This window comes from Salvelinus fontinalis, chromosome 10 (assembly GCF_029448725.1).
Source record: "Salvelinus fontinalis isolate EN_2023a chromosome 10, ASM2944872v1, whole genome shotgun sequence".
Lineage (NCBI taxonomy): Eukaryota > Metazoa > Chordata > Actinopteri > Salmoniformes > Salmonidae > Salvelinus > Salvelinus fontinalis.
Window position 1 is genome coordinate 15,175,304 of NC_074674.1, and position 23,095 is coordinate 15,198,398.

The 23,095-nt window shown below is 43.0% G+C and overlaps 1 protein-coding gene across 1 annotated transcript in view; it reads right to left on the reverse strand.

The window, feature by feature from the left end:
- Window positions 1-6,313: 6,313 nt before the first annotated feature.
- LOC129863677 (endothelin-converting enzyme 2-like) overlaps window positions 6,314-23,095 on the reverse strand; it is a 46,709-nt gene continuing 29,927 nt past the window's right edge. Inside the window, exons 8-18 of the mRNA XM_055935827.1 lie at window positions 18,302-18,444; window positions 16,164-16,278; window positions 15,632-15,742; window positions 14,848-14,946; window positions 14,471-14,548; window positions 14,221-14,324; window positions 12,098-12,208; window positions 11,963-12,030; window positions 11,633-11,823; window positions 11,248-11,343; window positions 6,314-8,561 (exon numbers count right to left, since the gene is read on the reverse strand). Coding sequence (XP_055791802.1) covers window positions 8,385-8,561; window positions 11,248-11,343; window positions 11,633-11,823; window positions 11,963-12,030; window positions 12,098-12,208; window positions 14,221-14,324; window positions 14,471-14,548; window positions 14,848-14,946; window positions 15,632-15,742; window positions 16,164-16,278; window positions 18,302-18,444 — 1,293 coding nt within the window. The 3' untranslated portion in view covers window positions 6,314-8,384. The remainder of the gene's footprint in view (window positions 8,562-11,247; window positions 11,344-11,632; window positions 11,824-11,962; window positions 12,031-12,097; window positions 12,209-14,220; window positions 14,325-14,470; window positions 14,549-14,847; window positions 14,947-15,631; window positions 15,743-16,163; window positions 16,279-18,301; window positions 18,445-23,095) is intronic.

Below are 23,095 nucleotides of genomic sequence, written 5' to 3' on the forward strand. Positions count from 1 at the left end.
TTTCAACTAACTATCTACTAATCCTAGTCCTTAACCTTAATCCCTATCCTAACCCTAAACTTCACCCTTACCCTAAACCCAGCCCTAACTCTAACATTCACCCGTAATCTAAACCTTAGATCGGGCTTCACCGAAATCCGTCATCCTCACTCGGCTCATGAATGAACAGAGAGGATTTTCAACGTACAGATAGCTTCCTCCGGCTAAGGCTTCAATGTAATCCTTCACCTCAGCAACTGGGATTGTATTGCAGTACACCACACCCAGCAGACCACCATGCAGCGTATGCACCCCAAAAAGGAGACACACAGTCATCAGATTCACTTCAGTTCTTTACCAAATTGGTGGGATCACACACAGATACAAGTGATGACTGTACTTATGTTAACTGTACATGTGTGGTGCAACTATATCAAATTCATCATCTGTTCACTCCTTATCTCTCTGATTTGATCCTGCGGTATATACTTACACGCACTATGCAGGCCTGCTAATTGTTAGGAGAATTTCTAAGAAAATACCAGGAGGCAGAGCTATCTCCTATTGAGCTTAATTTGTGTAAGAGACATAGACTCAGTCTCAACCTTTGTCTTTACTGAAGACTCAACTCTTCAGTAGGCCCTATGATTGAGTGTAATCTGGCCCAGGAGTGCGAACTACCCTTGTTGTCTTTGCCTTGCCATTCCCCTCTCTCCACTGGGATTCTCTGCCTCTGACCCTATAATAGGGGTTGAGTCACTGGCTTGCTAGTGTTCTCCCATGCCGTCCCTAGGAGGGGTGCATCATGTCTTGCCAGGCTTTTTCTGCTATACTTGACTTGAGTGAGTTGAGGCACTGACGTTATTTTCCAGTCTGGTCGTGCACCCCCTCAGGCTCGTGTGGTGGGGGAGATCTTCGTGGGCTATACTCCGTCCCCAGTATCTATGCTGCAATAGTATGTGTGCCGGGGGCCTGGTGTCAGTCTGTCCTATCTGGTGTATTTCTCCTGTCTTTTCTGGTGTCCTGTGTGATCTTTAGTATGCTCCCTCTAATTCTCCCATCTCTCTCTCTCAATCTCTCTCTCCCCTGCCAGAGGACCTGAGCCCTAGGATCATGCCTCAGGACTACCTGGCCTGACGACTCCTGGCTGTCCCATCCCACCTGGTCGTGCCGCTGCTCCAGTTTCTGCTGTTCGGCCTGCGACTATGGAACCCTGACCTGTTCACCGGATGTGCTACCTTGTCCCGGACCTGCTGTTTTCGACTCCCTTGCTCTACCGCACCTGCTGTCTCTAACTCTGAATGCTCGGCTTTGATAAGTCAACTGACATTTACTCCTGAGGTGCTGACCTGTTGCACCCTCTACAACCACTGTGATTATTTTTATTTTTATTATTATTTGACCCTGCTGGTCATCTATGAATGACCCTGCTGGCACACTGTTGCCCATGAAAGGAGGTTAGGCTAGCTAGTGAGCAAGCATTTATGCCAGGTAGCCTAGGACAACAAAAAACTAAAAAAGTGTACTGTATGAGTCATTAAAGAGAGGATGGCATTGGCGTTTCTCTACAAGTAGGGTGAGTCAACATGTTTTGCCTACTTGCACCCACACACAGAAATCAGTACCATGGCCAGCCACATCATATTTAGCCTACGCTGATTGGACTCAATTGTTTTTGGTCTCTTAGTTGTCACTATCATAATCACCTATGCTTAGTCTAATAATGTTCCCGTTTTCTTTGCAACTTGCGGTAACTCTCCGTTCCATAGCAGTAGTTGTTCAGTAATCTGAACATGTTGGAAACCTTACATGAACCTACAGCATAGTCAAGTAAGTTAACTGTTACATGCAATATGCTTTGTGGACGTCACCGGACAGACGAAGCTACCGCTTCTTACTCTCCTTTAGAGCTCACTTGTGTTCATCCAGTTTCACATGGTGCACAACCAGGTCAGAACCTTCACTCAATCACCATCACAGGTGGTTTCCCTCAGTCCAGATACTATAGATGGGAAGTGAAGGATCTCCTCGGCAGTCCTACTCTGTTAATGTTCTCCCCAGAATAACAGGCTTGGTCCCTGTGGTGTCTCCAGCAGCAGCAACTACTCTACTCCTCTATCATAGTAGTTATTAACTGCCCGAACTGTCACTACTGCCAGAGGCACTGCAGGATACAGCACGCAGAACAACAAATCCTGGTAGGATTGATGTGATGAGGGAGGGAGGGAAGAAACATTAACAAGGAAGGGAGGGGGGAGAGGGAAGGAGAAGGCTGTTTGCTGTGAAGCTGGAGCTACGTTCACCCCACACCCCCTGAGACATACCGGTACATGCATGCACACACACAGCACACAAACACACCAGATGCATGCACTCACGCAAGCAAGCAATAATTTATCTTTTCAAAATTATATATTTTGGGGGGGAAATATTGAAATTTGTATTGGTCAAGTTGATCATTCTTGTTTTTACAGATATAAATTGACTTGAGTTTTATTTCAGAACGTGCCATAAGCTCACTTCACAGCTAGCTGATGGAGCCATCCAATCGCTACCTTTGGTGTGGTAAAATCAATGGACATGTTGTCAAGTAGGGGGGGTCACGTGTGTTTGTGAAGCAGAGGATCACTGGTTCGGGGCAGTCGGACACTGGAGGAAGGTAAGCTGTTAACAGCACACTGACCCACGTTAGTGGTACTGTGACCCGGATTGGCAGTTGGGCTTATCTCAACGGCTGGGGTAGCTTAGAAGGGGTGAGTGTAACCGAGTTAAAAGGGACAGTTGACCCAACTTACACAATTACATTGGTTTCCTTACCCTGTAAGCAGTCTATGGACAAGGTATGACAGCAATCCGTGTTTTGGTTGACTAACATTTAAGATGATTTGAACATGTGCAAATGCTAATATCAGTCCCGTGACTTGAATGGGATTTGCGCCACAAATGCTACAGGAGCCATCCAAGCAGTTCGCACATTGTCAAGGAGGACGGTCACTTGTGTTGCGAAGCAGAGGATCACTGGTTCGAGCCCAGTATGGGGAAGGTTGGACAGTGTGGGAAGCAAAGGTGTTAGCAGCACACTGTCCCCGTTACATATACTGTACATCAAGAAATTCAAGAAAACAAAATAAATCAAGAAATGTAGCTAATCAAGAAAGTTCAGAAGTCTGATAGATGGGTCAAGTTCAAATCACTTTGGATGGTGAGTGGAGTAGAGAAAACATTGATTTTTACAGACAATATAACTTCAGATTTCTATACTGTTTTGACTGTTATTCTACTATACATGGACATGTTAGAACTTCCAGAGTGACTGTTGGCGTACTGTGTGGCAATGAAAAAAATGGAATTAGAATTTCAGTTTACTTCCTGGATTAAAATGCAATCGACACCAATGCCGATGGCTAGGCATGGTTTCCAAAATCTCATCAATATACTAACTACATCACTCTACTGCACCCTAGTTGTGCATGTTCCCAATCTAGACAAGAGAGATGACAGTGGTGAAGGAGATGTTGTGGAATATATTGCCTCGGCTGACCAGTTTCGGGGCAAATCCATATATATTCAGTCAATCCAGACAAACTGATATTCCAATTTAAAAGTCTCTGCAGGTATGCCTTACTACTTGATGTAAGCATGTATAATAAATACGATATGCTGGTAAGAAACGAGTTAGGGTAAGATTTCATACTTATGTTAAACAATCACGGAGACATAAAATTACCACTTTTATATACAGGTCTCCTTTATTTCAGTAAAAAATGTTTTGTTTACAGTCTTGTACTAGAGCAGAATGTTGCACTATAGGTGGGGCAGGGTCTCCCGATACAAGATAGAATTGGCCATTTGCCTTTATAAAAAGAACAAAATAAACTAAAAACCCCTAAAGCAAAATAAATACTGCAGAATGGTTGGGGTCATTTCCATTCCATTGTATAGCAGGGTCTGAGTCAATTCCATTTCTAGTCAGTCAATAAACTTAAATTCTAATTCCAATTCTCCTCAATGCTTTTCTATGGGGAAACATTTGAATTTCTGTCTACTTCCTGAATCAACATAATTGAAATGGAATCTACCCCAACCCTGGCTGGAGTACAGCGACATGAGGAGCTGAGCGGCCAGTCTGCTCCACAGCCACAGGCGAATAGGAGTCTGGCATCTAGAACACTGCACATTGACAATGACATACTTAAGACACAAAAGTGACTACCAGCTGTATGCATGTACGGTCCCTGTCCTAAGAGGGTTTTTCATACAGAGATCGCTTGAAAGGTTAGCAGACTGCCTTATGTGTTGCTCACAGAGATGGGGAGAGGTGGTAGCAGGTTGCTAGGCAGGTGCTGACTGACAGGACAATGTTCATTAGGCACCAAATGGAACAAAACGGACTCAAACAAGGAGGGTGTTTTTTTGGACGTGTCAATAAGAAATGCTCATTTTCAGTTGCAAAACATTTTAAACGTTTTCTGTTGCATGCCCTAATGAACACAACCCTGGTGGTTTAGTTAAATCAGCCCTGTTTCTACTAATCAGGGCTCAACAATGTGCCTTAAAAATCCCTAAAGTAAAGTTATGCTGACTTTTCAATTTCAACAATCTCCCAGAAATGTGGTCCGCTAAGCCAGTAGCTTGTAGAGGTGGAGTTTGCTTGTGGAAGCATAATGTTCCACATAGGAATGAAAAGGACCAAGTAAGATAAATGATATCACTCTCTTCGCCAGGCTGTAATATCCTTTTCACACTTCTGGTCAAATTAGCATGGGTAGCACCATTGAGGGCTTTTACCATTTTAAATGTAGTCAACTGGGTGTGACTTCCACCTTCATTGGCTGATCCTTCCTAGTGACCCTGTTGGAGTCATGTCCAACTGGGTCATCAGCCAATTGTGAAGAAGAAAAGTGACCACTTTAAAATGGAGATGCTTCCAAAGCTGTCACAGACGCTATAATGGCACAGATACAAAGACGAGTCCTTTGTCTACAGTGAGCGCCAAAGGTCTTGGGACAGTGACACATTTTTTGTGGTTTTGGATTTGAATATGAGGTTAAAGTGCAGACCCTCACCTTTAATTTGATGGTATTGTCAACCATATCGGGTGAACCGTTTAGAAATTACAGCACTTATTGTACCCCGATTTTAGGAGACCAAAAGTATTGGGAGAAGTATTTGGTCCCATATTCATTGCAAACAATGACTACATCAAGCTTGTGACTCTAAAAGCTTGTTGGATGCATTTGCTTCTTTTTTTTGTGCCCAATATAAATTTATGGTAAATAATGTATTGTCATTTTGGAGTCACTTTTACTGTAAATAAGAATATAATTTGTTTCTAAACAATTCAACGTTATGCGGGTGCTACCATGACTACAGATAGTCCTGAATGAATCGTGAATAATGACTAGTGAGAAAGTTAGACGCACAAATATCCATTAATTTCTATTGAGCACAAAATAATCTAAAACACACAAAAAAGAGAAAATGCATCCAACAACTTTTTAGAGTCACAAGCTTGATGTAGTCATTGTGTGCTATGAATGAGAGACCAAATACTTCACTTTTTTTCTACTCTAATACACACAAGTGAATTTGTCCCAAAACTTTTGGTCTCCTAAAATTGAGGGACTACGTACAAAAAGTGTTGTAATTTCTAAACGGTTCATCCGACATGGATGAAAATACCCTCAAATTAAAGCTGACAGACTGCACGTAAAGCACAGTCATTGTGTCACTTCAAATCCAAATAGCTGAAGTACAGAGCCAGAACAACCAAAACTATTTCACTGTCCAATACTTTTGGAGCTCACTGCATCTCCATGGGCACAACGCTCAGATAGCTAGCTATGTCTATTGTACACAACACATTTCTAACTCTTGTTAGATATCGGATTTCACAAAACGTGCGAACGTGACCGTTATCGTGAACTAGATGGACGCATCATGGTGTTCTTTATCGTTGTGAAATTGAACAGCTGATTTCCCCCCGAAACGTTCTCTTTCTATGGCTCTGCAAACCGGCAGTTCAGGAGGTTCTCAGATGGCGGCATTGAAATATAAAAGCAGCCAATAGCAACTGACCCTGATTGGTTCACCTCCTTGTCTCACATTAGATGGCGCAACTCCGTCTGCATTGAAGGACTGGTGTTGAGTTTGAGTGGCGCCACCTGTCGGAAGACAATGGGATTGTCCTGTATGGGGTAGAGTGTGGTGAGGTGCAGTACTCCTATGGTCATGACACATCTCCATGTCTTGTAGTGAAACAAATTTGCAAGGTGCAGACAGGAGCGGAGAGCACTACGTGGGACTAGTACATAAAGTGGCTGACGGGAGATAAAACAGTGACATAGTTTAATTGAACAAGAGTCCAGCAGTAACCCGATTACGAATCCTGTACACACCCTGCAGTACTTTGGAGTGGAGTGTGTACAAACAATAAGTTATTTAGGAACATATCCCTTCAACATAGCCATTCATTTCAAATTAGTATTTTGGGGGGAATGCGAGGTAAAATCACTGCAGCAGACTTGACATTGTTGATAGTTCAATGTAAGTAGGGATGGTGTATCAAAGCAATCTGCACACACATACGTGCACACACAGACACAAACATACATGCATACATACATACATACCTCGCTCACGCACGCACTCATACACAAACTATCCTTTTGCAATGAAGCTGACAGATTAAACACAGTAAATATCAAACAAGCTTCTAAGGCTGCTCATGCACACACACACACACACATATCGAAATACACTCCCTTAGCATACGGAGAAACAAAGAATCAACCTGGAACAAAAATACATCTTTGACAAAAGGCAGTTTTAAAGATGTGTATCTCATTTCAACTTTCAACTCTGTCAACTTCAGAATATGCCAACAACAACACACAGATGAGAAAGTGGTGATCGTCCCTACAACCGGTGTCACAGAGTCCAGCACACTACAGGTCCCAGAGGGAGCTCTGCCGATCTTGTGATTGGATGAACCAAGATGGTTCATGAACCAAGATCGGCATCTAGGGGCATTGGCACCCTGCTCCTGGGTGAAGTTTCCCTTAAGTACAAATATACGATCAGCTTCCCCTCCCCCAATTCTAACCTTAACCATTAGTGCTGAAAATGCTAAACTGAACCTAGATCGGCGTCTAGGGGCATTGGCACCCTGCTCCTGGTTGGATCAACACTGTTACGTGGCTTTTCTAAGTACCCTTTCCTATGTACTCAAAATGCTCGCCAACAATCTTTAAGAAATGGGATAACTAAAAGCAATATGTTGGCAAGGGTTATCAGTAGTCTTCGTTGCGCTTCCATCTGTCCAGTAGTAGAACATGGTAAATAGGAGGGGAGGCCATTTTAAAGTATTAAGATCCCACACCACTGCTGGGGGATCTATTGTGATGTCACTGAAGCCAGTGCACTTTCTGTGATGCAACAGAAAAAGGAGAAGTGAGTCTATATGGCTCCCTCTCAAATTACACCCCATATAGGGAACTACTATTTACCAGAGCCACACATATACTGCATTGGGCCAGGACGATACTGGCAAAAATGAAAACACGAAGCAGACCCATCTTTTTGGTCCTTTAAAACCAATCTATATGTACAATATTGTGTGCTATAGCTTGGAAAATAAAAACATTTCACTCTGGATAACATGATGTTTGTTTCCATCAGGGCTGTTTCCCCAAAAAAGTTAAATCCGCTTTGTGTTCTGTTTCCTTGCCCCGATATTAACGATTATTGAAATACTGGTATATTATATAGGGAATATAGATGTCAATCGAGATGAAACCATATGCAACGTCCAAACACAGTGACGTTTCTGCATTTCCTGTGAGGTCAGAGGCAGCTGAACCCATCCTGTGATGTCAGAGTGAAGTTCCTGCACTTCCTGTGAGGTCACAGAGGGAGACAAGCACTTCCTGTGAGGTCATAGTGGTTTCAGGGAGATCCCTCAGTCGAAAGAGGGATCCGGTTTCAATTGTAAACAGGGCACACAGCGAGGACAGCTATGACCCGGAAGCATAGAGAAAGGGGTGTGGACAGACATCCCCTAATGGCTCCTCCTCCCCGGCCCCCTACTAAGCGCAGCCAACACTAAATAAAACGTGTCTTTGTGCCCCACCGGTGTGGGAGACTGGGGAGTGGAAAAATAGGAAAAATACCATCCCCTAACACTGGAATTACACATGCATCAGCAGACGACAACTTTTCTCTCAACACGCCTCCCTCTCGCTAACCTGGAGTCTGTCCTGCTCTACTCAAAAACCACTAGTAGTCCATCATTATGTACAAAGAATAAAATAGGAAAAAAGGTCCAACGCAGAGATCAACTCCTCCTCCTCTTGGTTCTCCATGCAGACTCCACAGACAGCGCCCCCCTGTGGTTCTGCCAGGCCCTACCACACTGTGCAGCGGTGACCAGAGTTCATCGGGGAGCCAGCGGGGCAATGGAAGTGCTCTGCAAAGGCTGGCGAGTTGGAGAGGGTGCCGATGACGCGGTACTTTGGGGGGCTGTGGGGGTCTGTCATGAGTCCCTCGTGGGCACTCTCCGGGGTTCGCACGGAACACCACACCTGAGAGAAGAGAGGATCGCCAGATAAGTCAGACAGTAGCTAGTGTTCCTCTCTGTGGTTCCAACTGTTGTGTATAATTCATTAATTTGGACTCAGTTTGGTTGACACTTCTCTCAAACAGTAGTTGTAATAGTCCACTCTTACTACCACCCCAAAATACTTTCCCCCCCATGTCTTATTTCATGAAGCAGGGCCAGAAATTCATCCTCTGCAGGATCTGACTAGGAAAAACTTTTACAACCTATGATGTGGTCAGGCAAAATCCTTGCAAGTGCTCTATCTAATATATATATATATATATATATATATATATATATATATATATATATATATATATATATATATATATATATATACACACACATACACACTGCTCAAAAAAATAAAGGGAACACTACAATAACACATCCTAGATCTGAATGAATGAAATGTTCTTATTAAATACTTTTTTCTTTACATAGTTGAATGTGCTGACAACAAAATCACACAAAAATGATCAATGGAAATCAAATTTATCAACCCATGGAGGTCTGGATTTGGAGTCACACTCAAAATTAAAGTGGAAAACCACACTACAGGCTGATCCAACTTTGATCTAATGTCCTTAAAACAAATCAAAATGAGGCTCAGTAGTGTGTGTGGCCTCCACGTGCCTGTATGACCTCCCTACAACGCCTGGGCATGCTCCTGATGAGGTGGCGGATGGTCTCCTGAGGGATCTCCTCCCAGACCTGGACTAAAGCATCCTAAAGCATCAACTCCTGGACAGTCTGTGGTGCAACGTGGCGTTGGTGGATGGAGCAAGACTTGATGTCCCAGATGTGCTCAATTGGATTCAGGTCTGGGGAACTGGCGGGCCGGTCCATAGCATCAATGCTTTCCTCTTGCAGGAACTGCTGACACACTCCAGCCACATGAGGTCTAGCATTGTCTTGCATTAGGAGGAACCCAGGGCCAACCGCACCAGCATATGGTCTCACAAGGGGTCTGAGGATCTCATCTCGGTACCTAATGGCAGTCAGGCTACCTCTGGCGAGCCCATGGAGGGCTGTGCGGCCCCCCAACGAAATGCCACCCCACACCATGACTGACCCACCGCCAAACCGGTCATGCTGGAGGAAGTTGCAGGCAGCAGAACGTTCTCCACGGTGTCTCCAGACTCTGTCACATGTGCGTGTGAACCTGCTTTCATCTGTGAAGAGCACAGGGCGCCAGTGGCGAATTTGCCAATCTTGGTGTTCTCTGGCAAATGCCAAACGTCCTGCACGGTATTGGGCTGTAAGCACAACCCCCACCTGTTGACGTCGGGCTCTCATACCACCCTCATGGAGTCTGTTTCTGACCGTTTGAGCAGACACATGCACATTTGTGGCCTGCTGGAGGTCATTTTGCAGGGCTCTGGCAGTGCTCCTCCTGCTCCTCCTTGCACAAAGGTGGAGGTAGCGGTCCTGCTGCTGGGTTGTTGCCCTCCTACGGCCTCCTCCACGTCTCCTGATGTACTGGCCTGTCTCCTGGCAGCGCCTCCATGCTCTGGACACTACGCTGACAGACACAGCAAACCTTCTTGCCACAGCTCGCATCCATCCTGGATGAGCTGCACTACCTGAGCCACTTGTGTGGGTTGTAGACTCCGTCTCATGCTACCACTAGAGTGAAAGCACCGCCAGCATTCAAATTGACCAAAACATCAGCCAGGAAGCATAGGAACTGAGAAGTGGTCTGTGGTCACCACCTGCAGAACCACTCCTTTATTGGGGGTGTCTTGCTAATTGCCTATAATTTCCACCTTTTGTCTATTCCATTTGCACAACAGCATGTGAAATTTATTGTCAATCAGTGTTGCTTCCTAAGTGGACAGTTTGATTTCACAGAAGTGTGATTGACTTGGCGTTACATTGTGTTGTTTAAGTGTTCCCTTTATTTTTTTGACACACACACACACACACCCCTTCAAATTAATGGATTAGACTATTTCAGCCACAACTATTGCTTACAGGTGTATAAAATCGAGCACACACCCATGCAATTTCAATAGGCAAACATTGGCAGTAGAATGGCCTTACTGAAGAGCTCAGTGACTTTCAACGTCTGTCATAGGACGTCACCTTTCCAACAAGTCAGTTTGTGAAATATCCGCCTTGCTAGAGCTTCCCCGCTCAACTGTAAGTGCTGTTATTGTGAAGTGGTAACGTCTAGGAGGAACAACGGCTCCGCCGCGAAGAGGTAGGCCACAAGAGCTCACAGAACGGGACCGCCGAGTGCTGAAGTGGGTACAAATAGTCTGCGAGGTCCATACAGAAATGGTTTGTCGAGATCAGTGTGGAAGAACTTGACTGGCCTGCACAGAGCCCTGACCTCAACCCCTTCGAACACCTTTGCGATGAATTGGAGCACCTACCGCAAGCAAAGCCTAATCGCCCAACATCAGTGGCCGACCTCACTAATGCTCGTGGCTGAATGGAAGCAAGTCCCCGCAGCAGTGTTCCAACATCTAGTGAAAAGCCTTCCCAGAAGAGTGGAGGCTGTTATTGCAGCAAAGGAGGGTCCAACGCCATATTAATGCCCATGATTTTGGAATGAGATGTTCGACGAACAGGTGTCCACATATTGTTGGTCATGTAGTGTATTTGACTTGAACTCTATCAGGATGTGTGCAATGTATTCTGTTGACACTCCCATGACCCACCTGGGCGAATCCCACAAAGAACAGTTGGTCATTGGTCAGGTTGACTGCCGGCAGCCTCTTCTCCTCACCGTTCTCCTGCACCCATGCCTGGTACGCCTGAACACAACAGAAAACACCATTGCTATAGAAACATGAACTACCACTCTGCTGGCCCTGAGGTGAAGTACAGTAATAGTATAGTATAATAAGAGTCCCGTGTGGTAACATCTTTGTAACATGTTACATAGCAGTAACTATGTAATTGCCTTAGAATTACATAGCAATGGATTTGGGAAATAACCACTCAAGCCCATCACTGTCCATCACTACAGTGATTAGGGCGGTTACTAGACAGACATGTGTGCAGCTAAATCTAATGTGTTATCAAGTAGGGAGACCCACTCACATTATAGGCTGCCTTTAGGCCTCCGTTGTCAGCAATGTTCTCTTCCAGCGTCTGCTTGCCATTTATATGCGTCCCATTGATGGTAAACCCGTTGTACTGCTCTACCATGCATTGCGTGAGATTCTTAAATGCGTCCACAGAGGAATTTTGCCACCATGGCCGAAGGTTCCCGTCTTTGTCGTATTCCCTGCCTGATTAAGGAATACAAGTATTTTTTTGAAAAGCACACCTAGTGATCATGCACAGTATAAGTATACACGCCGCGGTGTGTGTTGGTCTGTGGGTGCGTTTATGAGTTCTGTGGAGTGTAAGTTAAAGGTGGACACTAACCCTGGACGCCAAAGGCATGAGTGAGTTCGTGTCCCATCACCACTCCGATCCCCCCGAAGTTCAGTGCTCTGCAGAGAGTTCACATGGGGTCAGAAATGCAAGCACCCACGCACACACTCATACGCACACACTCACTTGGGGTGATGCCGGGCGTAAAAGGGTGCCTGAAGGATTCCAGCTGGGAAGACAATTCCATTCTTGTTGGGCATGTAGTAGGCGTTGACTGTGGGAGGGGTCATACTCCATCTAGGGGGAGGTGGCGGAGACTAGTGTAAGAGAGCAAACCAGTTGAGGCTCATGAGAGGACAGCTCATAGTCATTTCTGGAAGGGAATGGATGGAGTTGTATAGTATGTGTTTATATATATATATATATAGGGAATTGAGTGCTATTTGGATTTTCTCCATGAGAATATAAAACATTTTTTTTTTTTAAGTAATCAGATTACAAATACTTTTGATAAAATGGATGATTACTTTTTAAATTACTTTTGCATTTAGAAAGGATGTTAGCGAGTGTCACGGCTGTTTGATGAATAAGGAGTGGACCAAAGTGCAGCGTGGTACGTGTTCATGATATTTAACTCAGAACACTAAGACAAAATAACAAAAATAGACCAACACGAAACAGTTCTGTCTGGTGCAGACACAAAGACAGAAAACAACTACCCACAACACACAGGTGGAAAAAGACGACCTAAGTATGGTTCTCAATCAGAGACAACAATAGACAGCTGCCTCTGATTGAGAACCACACACGTCCAAACACAAAGAAATAGAAAGCATAGAAAAATGAACATAGAATGCAAGACATAGAATGCCCACCCCAACTCACGCCCTGACCAAACCAAAATAGAGACATAAAAAAGGATCTCTAAGGTCAGGGCGTGACAGTGAGAGAGAAAAATACATTAGGACACCTTTCAGTTCTCTCTACGAAGGTTTAGTTTTTTATGGTAGTAAAGTACATGTCGGATAAAAAATGACAGGCCTGATGGAGAAAGAAAATACACTAGACAGGGTGGGATCTTTATGTGTTGGTAAAATGGCCTCCCCTCCTAGCAAATATTGATATAATAACCATCATATCGAAGTAAACTTCGAGTCCTCCCACTACAACTCATCAGTAAAGCATGGAGTTTATTAGGTTACAGATTAAAGTAGCAATATGTACCTTTTTGGGCGATTTGACCAAATTCACATAGAAATGGGAGTTATAGATCTATGCTTCCCATTCTTACATTTTGTTTTTGTGTCTTTTACTTGATGTTTTGTACACTAGCTTCAAAACAGCTGAAACAACAATATAATTGGTTATAGAAAATATATTTCACAGTGGTTTAGATGGTACAATGATTCTCCACACTATACTAGCTTATCACAAACTGAAACTAGGCAAACTATTAGAGTTTGAGCAACCAGGAAATGGCGGAGCGATTCCTGCATAGTACATCATTAAATGATGATGAACTTCACAGGGTGGTGAAAGTTCAAGATGAGCTTGATGCTCCTTTCCAATAAATATTGATGATCTTATTCTGGTGACATGATAATCTGTGCTTGCCTGCCCTTTTCCCATAATAATAATAATCTCATCATGTAGGCTATATGTGCGGTCTAGCCAGAGCTATTGGCTACAGTGCACGTGCCAATCCCAGAGTGTGCACACTCGCTATATAACATAAAAATGTTTGTTAGAAAACCATTCAGTAGAGTTAAAAATGCGATGGAAACCCATTTAACTTGTTTTTTTTTTTTAATTTGGTTTATGGGAATTTAAACTGCAAAAGTTATTTAATGTGCCCTACGTCATCTCGCACAGCCTTTTACCTGCAACAAGTCAATTTGATGGAAACATCTCCGGTGGGAAAATGTGCATATTGTTTTTATGTGGTTTTTAGAATATTCACATGAAAATCTGTCTAATTGGATGGAAACCTAGCTACTGACATTCAATTCAGTATTGATAAAAGGCGCAAGTTTAAATTCGTTTCACCTTAGCAGGTCTGACCACAAGTCAGAGACCATTATGATGACACGCCAAATGCGTTTGACGGATCCTATTTGCCTTCTTCCAATGAAGCTTAAGGGGAAAGTAATCCAAAAGTAACAATACTGATTACAATTTGACGGGTAACTAGTAACTAACGGATTACATTGAGAAAGTAACCTACCCAATCCTGGTTGAGGTCAAGAATCAAGTTAATTTACAGTACAAATATGCACTGAGAAATAGTGATGGTAGTGATCATGACTCACTGGTCGCTGTTGGGCGGCTTGCGGAGATGATCGGCCATCACCCTGGCGGAGAAGTTGTAGAAGTTGAGCGTGTTCTGGAAAAAGTTGTCTTCTGAGACGTCATACTGTGGACAGAGATGGATATACAGACAAAGAAAGACAGAGAGAGAGAGAGAGAGAGTAATAACTACTCACTGATCTACAGGGCCCTTGTAATTTGACCGTCAACTCGTCAATCATGACAACTGAACAAAAAAAGGCACCCACTCACCCAATCATAAACATCATCCAGTTCTTTGGGGTCCAGGATAAAGTCAGGGAATCCAATCATGTTGTAGATGGTGTCTGCCTAAATATCAGGGGGACAAAGTGGATAAGAGAGAGGGCAAGATGGAGGAATGGGGCCGGAAAACCTCCTATTTCCATTATCTGGAGATCTGGAGATCTAAACAAAGAGGGCGGTCTATTCAAACTACTGTATTATAACCTGTAACCCTATAATACTCCCTTCCCTGTCCTCTTACACACACGCAGGAACGCACACACACACACACACACACACACACACACACACACACACACACACACACACACGATACCCTGTGGCAACCATACATAGCCTATCCAATAGGTGACATCATCTCTGACCTTGTCTTTGGCTGCCATCCGCGTCTGTTTGTCCATCCACTTGATGTGATCCAGAGCATCTTTGAACGCAGCACGGATCTCATTGATCATCCCCTCGACCTGATAGTGGGGTGAGAGACATGCATTAAATGTAAGAAGGAAGAAAGATGGAATAGATCCTTCTTCTACAATTAGACTCTGATGTGTAATGAAATACCCACGGCAATCCGAAACCAGCCCATCCCTCAAACATACGGACATTTTGATAGAAGTACGTAACCACTAAAAAGATGAAGAAATTGTGCGTGATAGTCTATAACCCCCCTTGCCAGTCCTCACACTGTGCCTCTCCGCTTCCATGTCTCCCTCTTCTACTTGCCCCTCTTTTCTCTACCCAATAACAATCTCTCAATTTAATAGTCCAATTTTTCTCTTCTTCATCACTCTATATATCTCCCTCCCCTCTACAGGACAGGGAACTATTACTAAATTAGTATTTCATTGATTGTAAACATTTATAAGAAATTAGCGATCAGCATTATTAATGTTACAATTCATAAGCATTTATAACATTACACAAAGCATTTATAGGCATTCATAAACATTGATAAGAATTGAAAATAGCTTATAATAAAGTGCTAGCAAATAAGGTTATTTTATGATGGCTGTGTTTACAGTGAGACCCCATGGCGTTTCACTACACATGGTAACCCCTAGGGGGCAGTCATACATCGTTCATGTGGTTTAAAAAAACACCACAGGCTTGAATAGACGTAAATGCAGTTGTGCGCCTATCAAAACTCACAATCTTTTTGCTGTGTTTATCAAACGTCGCTTTAACAAAGAGCGCTCCCAGGGCGAAGCCGAGCGTGTCATCTGTGTTCCCAATGCAGGTCTGCCATCGAGGTGTGCGGGACTGAGCGAACACACGCACACACAGAGACAGACAGACAAGTCTCACACCAGCTGTTTACTCAATCATTTTGGTTGTGAAAAGTGTGTGTACTGCAAGTTTGTTGAGGTAGCACACATTGCTTGCTAGGAGCCCAAACAGTCTCACATACAAATTGCAAGTGCTGGTTTCCCAGACACAGATCAAGCCTTGTCCAGTACAAAAAAAGCATGCTCGACAGAGGATCTCCATTGTAAATGGCTCTTTAGTCCAGGACTAGGCTTAATATGTGTCCGGGAAACTGGAACCTAACCAGGTATTTCACAAAGCAGGGTTAATCAATGACATAAGTAAGAATATGGATGCCTCCCAAATGACACCCTATTCCCTCGTGCACTACATATGGATTAGGGTGCCATTTAGGATTCAAGCCTAAAAAACACACTTTCTTGGTTCCATACAGGCTCTCTAGCAGCTTGTCCTGGGCATTCTCAAAGCGCTGGTCTAGACTGGATGCTCCCTTCTGCACCAGGTTCCAGATCATGTAGTTGTTGAGCAGGCTGAGAGACAGGGGGAGACAGGGAGAGAGAAGGGGAGAGATGAGGAGGAAGAGGAAACACGAGGGCAAGTGGGTGACAAGAATAAGCAAACAAATAACAATGGACAGTTAACATCCTGTTGGTTAGGGCAATCCAATGACTGTTTTCCCACAGTGCAAAACTGGTTGCAAGGATGTTATTGTGACGTTTTTCCATGACATTATGGTCAGGTTGTATATTGGTTGTACTGTGCCTTCCGAAAGTATCACACCCTTAAAAATGTGGTTTAAAAAAATGGGATTAAAATTAAGAAAAAAAAAGTGATTAAAATAGATTTGTCACTTTTGGTCAACAATCTACACAAAATACTCTGTTGAAGTGGAAGAAAATAACTAACATTTAATAAAAATGTATTAAAAATTAAACAATATCTTGTTAGATTCACCCCCCTTGAGAAAGTACATGTTAGAAACACCTTTGGCAGCGATTACAGCTGTGAGTCTTTTTGGGTTAGTCCCTAAGAGCTTTCCACACCTGGACTGTACAATATTTATATTTATTTATTCTTATTAACATTTTTCAAGCTCAGTCAAGTTGGTTGTTGATAATTGCTAGAAAGCCATTTTCAAGTCTTGGCAGAGATTTTCAAATAGATTTAAGTCAAAACTGTAACTCGGCCAACATCCAACGTCTCCTTGGTAAGCAACTCCAATTTAGATGAACACCGGAGCTCTGTCAGAGTGACCATCAGGTTATTGGTCACCTCCTTGACCAAGGCCCTTCTCCCCCAACTGCTCAGATTGGCCAGGCGACCAGATCTGGTAGAGTCTTGGTGGTTCCAAACTTCTTCCATTTAAGAATGATGGAGGCCACTGTGTTCTTGGGGACCTTCAATGCTGAAGAAATGTTTTGGTACCCTTCCCCAGATCTGTACCTCGACACAATTCTGTCTCAGAGCTCTACAGACAATCCCTTCGATCTCATGGCTTGGTATTTGCTTTGAAATGCACTGTCAACTGTGGGACCTTATATAGACAGGTGTGTGCCTTTCCAAATCATGTCCAATCAATTGAATTTACCACAGACTCCAATCAAGTTGTAGAAACATCTCAAGAACGATCAATGGAAGGACACACCTGAGCTCAATTTCGAGTCTTACAGGAAAGGGTCTGAATAGTTATGTATTGTCATTAAGGTGCATTGTGTGTAGATTTTATGAGAATATTTTTTAAATCACTTTTAGCATACGCCTGTAATGTAACAGAACGTGGAAAAAGTCAACAGGTCTGAATACTTTCCGAATGCCCTGTATAGGCTACTAAATAAACTCGCCAGTGGCACTGACTCACCCAATTATGAAACCTAGGATACTCACCAGTGATGGCCGATGCGCTAGTGACAATAGCCTATCTGAAGATAAGCTACTTTTAAAAACAGTGCTGTTTGTTCTGAATCGCTGAAAACTCAATTATTATTTTAGCTTCTACAGACATAGTAGTCATATCTCTTTTCAGCAGTAGGCATTTGCTTTCCCCCAAAAAAACATTTTTGCATTTTGAAATTTGCCAAAGACAAACTGACAGCCGCGACCAACCATATAAATACAACCAATAGATGGCAGTTCCCATTCAAGTGACCGGCAGCCATTGATAGTGTACTCATGAGTTCATCGGTCAAATTGCCAGGGTCAGAGGTTCCAAAATCCTTCTATGGATTATATGATCTATGGCCACAAGGCAACAAGCTGTTTGGCCTTCTACAGCTATTGATCCTCTGCGGCTAAAGTATGCTTGCTGGTGTAGTATTTTGAATTATTTTATTTCTGTCTGTTTCGACAAGAGTTAAATATTTTTTGAAATATATATTTTTTATGTTTTTGGAGGGAAAAAAATTACTTATCAGGGGGTGCTGCAGCACCTCCAGCATCCCTATTTCCTGCAGCTATGGAAGGGCCTGTAGTACTTCATAACCACGTGACCTGTTACGGAACCTTTGGCTGTAGGGAGATAAGGACGACCAGGTTGGCTCCCGTCCAGGTCCTTACCTGCGATCAGTCTTGTTGATCAAGTCAGACACCTGCTGCAGGAACTCCTTGGCATAGAGCACCACGGGCTCCGTGTCATTCAGGTCCAGAGGGGACAGGACCAAGGACAGGTAGTCCAGCCAGTCCACCGCCGGAGCCAGCAGCTGATGGCGAGAGAGGTTAAAGGTCAGAGGTCACCTTTGTGAAAAGGAATGTTCACCACAAAAACAACATTTTCAGAATACAAAAGTGGACTCACGTCGAGTGTGTCCCACATAAATTCATGATTTCACACACAAAATTGTCAATTAATCCAATTCATGAGGCATATTGTTGGATCCGCCCAACAGATGGCAGACACAGGACTTAGGAATTAGAATACTAGAATGGCCATTAACTTTAAGGTCAGCCATTTTGGTAAGGCAGTTAGTCAACCATGGTTTGCCAGTGCTGTGATAAGATTGTTTAAAACAATGAATTTGAAGATTAGCTGCACTGTATGTTTGTTAGCTAGCAAGCCAGTTTCAGAGAAATGATTCCATTCATTTATCAAATTAACTACCAATAGACCAATATTCCAGTTGAACAATGCAGTCAATCCATACATTTATGGCATGTTTACATATTATTGTAGAGGCTATTTATACAGCAAATTGGTATACAAGATGCATAAACTGTATTCATAATTATATGACCAGTGGCGACCTGTCATTCAGGGAAGGTGGGGCTGAGCCACAATCTTTGCTAAAAATATTAATACAATTTAAATAAAAAACATTGGGGGGGTGGCTTGCCTGTTTTGCATGTTTTTTTGGCATTAATACGTGTCACATAGTTTGCAAACAATGGAAAACAATTAAATAAGAGAGTTAAAGTCACCAAACAGTCTCTTTTTTGTTTCCTTGAGTAAGCCAGCTCCAAAACGCAGTGCAGGTGTTTCAGCCTAGCTCAGTGCTTTCTGTGGTGGTGGGGCAAGCTAGCAGAAAATCCAGAGCGTTGCGCCGTGATTGGCTTAGTGTTCTGTCACTCATGGGGACAGTACGTCGCCACAAAGTATAAAAGGTAGAGCTCTAAAATTCAAGCCCCTTGGGTGCTGCCATAGCGTTACATTAGAAGTGCCCATCCAAGAAGGCTCAAGGTCATTGGCCACAGATAAAATTACGTCAAATCACGTTATATCTACAGTAGCTTTGATTGGACTGATACTTTCAAAATCTTAGCTAGCAGTCACCATCATGAGTCAAGTCAACAATCTACTGGCAAATCCTTTTTAATCCTTGTCCATTGAAGAGAAATAATGAGGAGAAATTACACATAAAACGTATCAGTGCTCATCGGCCATTGGACATAAACATTACACAACAAGATGGAAATCGCAAATTCAACAACGAGTGGTTTCAAAGGAATTAATGACAGTGGCTAACTGCAAGCATTGCAAAGCAATCACTAGCCTGCTATTCAATGGAGTGGCTGTGTGGTCCCAAGTCTAAGGGTCTCTTTTCCTAGTTTAAAATGATAAATATTCAACATTGCCCATGCTGTCAATGAAGCATTATCTGTGCCACACTCATAACTTAACTCGCAACCGCGAAAACTGACTTTAGTCAGTTCAAAACTACTGAGAACACGGGGGAAAACGAGGTACGGCTGGGAAAATACGTTTGAACTTTCATCCAACTCGAAATTGTAAATCCAGAACTCGGGTTCCCAGTTGTCTTGAAAGCACTATCAATCCAGAGAATGGCAGACTGATGACAGTTTCAAGACTAAATTTGCCCACGAAGGACCGCCGCGCCACCTTCCTGTTCAAGTGAACACAGCACAACAAGGTGAGTTCAAAAATGTATTGTATGCTGCTGCATAAATTATGTAATAGGCCAGGGAGATATGTATACTGTAGCTAAGAAAGTAATACTAAGTGTATGTTGTATAGTAAGCTGTTAGTAGCCCATGTGCCACCCCCTAAAATGGTCTATTTTCACCTCTTAATTTCACCTACTGTTCTGACTTGGTGGTGCACATGTAGCCTATAACCCGTTTTAAGAAATGTAATCATCGAATTTTTGTAAGAGCTTTCATTTTCTACATATGGCCCCTTTATTCATCCTACCGTTCTGACTTGGTGTAGAGGGAGAATCCTGTAAGAACGGCCAATGTTCTGAATTGTCGCTGTACATTTCAAAAGTGCTGAACAAATAGTTATATTGACTACGTCCGTACTAGCTCGCTCGTTAATGTCTTAATCGAAATTACAGATTGCCTCTTATCCGCTTGTTGTCCCCTTATGCCGTAGTTTGTATATCTCAATTGTCAGTAGAAACCACATTTGTTTAAGCAAGTCAGCCATATCAGCCATGTTTTTTTTAATGGAGGTAAATGAGTCTGAATGAAATGTTTGACTGCCACACAAGGCTCCGCTGATTGCCAGGTGTAGCAGTGGTAAGGTGTTGGGACTCTGATGCGGGGACAGCTTTATGTAGGCACTAACAGTTTGTGGGCACTGTTTGTCACCGTTATAGTGCAATTCATGTATTGTTTAGTGTTGTGTAGTGGCTTTGCTGGCATGCATCCAACTTTCTTTTTTTTTTTTTGGCCCACCAAGAATTACATTCTAAAAAATCGGCACTGTATATGACAATGTTTTAGGTTGATATTAATTATATTAAACAACTTATATATCGCATGCCTTACTTTTATTTTCCTGCATAAGTAAAAACAGGAAATGTATCCCCTACTCCTCTACTGCCATTCAATTCCAATTAGACTGGTTTGGATTTCTCCCGGACACAATAGCTACCATTTTCTAACTTTGTGGGTTTCATGATATAGCCCCTCTAGTATTTTAATATGATGAGACACCTCAACCTTGCTTTAAAAAATAAAAGTAGATTTTTGGGTTTGTTTTGGCAACATTCCGAATCCCTACCCTTGTCCCTTAACGTGCACGCTTTAATCCATGAGGGGAAGTGTAAAAGGAATGGACTGGTGTGAGGACTATGGTGGAAATTGCCTCCACCCATGGTTGGACGACGGTAAATGGCCAGCCAAATGACCACGGTCACCGTAATAACTGTTCGAATAGCAAAAAAATAAAAAATGTAAACCAGAATAATCTTCTACTCCACTCCTGACTATGTGCTGCCATAGAAATATAATAAATAGAACAGGCATCCAAGTCAATGATGGCATAATGGATGGACTGGCGGCCATTGCAAGTGTACCCACAGAGCAAAGCAGGAAGTAAAGTATGTGCTAAAATATGTGTTGTGATTCGTTGATTCAACTCAACTGACATAACAAAAAAGACATTCCATTGCATGAGCCACATCAGTTGACATCATTTGAATGAGCATTCTACATTCCCATGGAAATGATTGCATCGCGATACCAGGCAGCCATTGCTATGTGTACCAGTCAAATTGCCAGGGTTAAAGGTTTCATGCCTCAAGTTGAGCAATATTGATTTTGTCGATTTGGGACACAATCACTTGAGCATTTGTTTTTCCAATGTGTGTATGTGACTATATTCTGGGTGGATCTTAGGCTGGACTTGGGTAAAGGATTTGGTAAGGACATCCATCTGCAAGCTTGTGATGTTCTTTTTGTTTTTGATAGTCCAAGATTCTCCATTAACGAAAAGTATGTGATGAATTTGATTATAATTATTGCTAAATAGCACATCTACATAACTATTTTTAAGAAAAAAACTCCCGATTCAATATTTGTAAAGGTAGATTTAAATAACCAGTTTGCGCAATTGAATACTATGCTCTGTAAGAATAAGAAGGTAATGAAATCAATCGATAGTCGGATGTATTTTAAACATAAAAAAAAAAAAAATGTACGTATTTCTGTTTTATGTTCAATTTTAAGGATGTATGGAGCATGGATGTATTGGTATGTCCACCAATGCTGTTGCCAGAGAATGTAATGTTCCTTTCTCTACCATAAGCCGAGTCTAATGTAATTTTAGAGAATTTTCTAGTACGTCCAAATGGCCTCACAACCGCAGACCACGTGTAACCACACCAGCCCAGGACCTCCACATCCGGCTTAAATCACCTGCGGGATCATCGGAGACCAGCCACCCGGACAGCTGATGACACTGTGGGTTTGCACAGCTGAAGAATATCTGCAAAAACTGTCAGAAACAGTCTCGGGGAAGCTCATCTGCATGCTCGTCGTCTTGACCCGATTGTAGTCCGGCGTCATAACAGACTTCAGTGGGCAAATGCTCACCTTCTATGGCCACTGGCACAGTGGAGAAGTGTGCTCTTCACAGATGAATCCCGGTTTCAACTGTACCGGGCAGATGGCATCGTGTTGGCGAGCGGTTTGCGGATGTCAATGTTGTGAACAGAGAGCCCCATGGTGGTGGTGGGGTTATGGTATGGGCAGGCGTAATCTACGGACAACAAACACAATTGCATTTTATAGATGGCAATGTGAATGCACAGAGATACCGTGACAAGATCCTGAGGCCCATTATCATGCCATTCATCCACCTCCATCACCTCATGTTTCAGCATGATAATGCACAGCTCCATGTCGCAAGGATCTGTACACAATTCCTGGAAGCCGAAAATGTCCCAGTTCTTCCATGGCCTGCAAACTCAGACATGTCCCTCAGTGAGCATGTTTGGAATGCTCGAGATGTGTCGCGCTGCATGAGGAAAATGGTGGTGACACCAGATACTGACTAGTGTTCTGATCCACGCCCCTACCTTTTTCTTAAGGTGTATGTGAAATGCATAGATTAGGACCAAATTATTTCATTTCAATTGACTGATTTCCTTATATGAACTGTAACTCAGT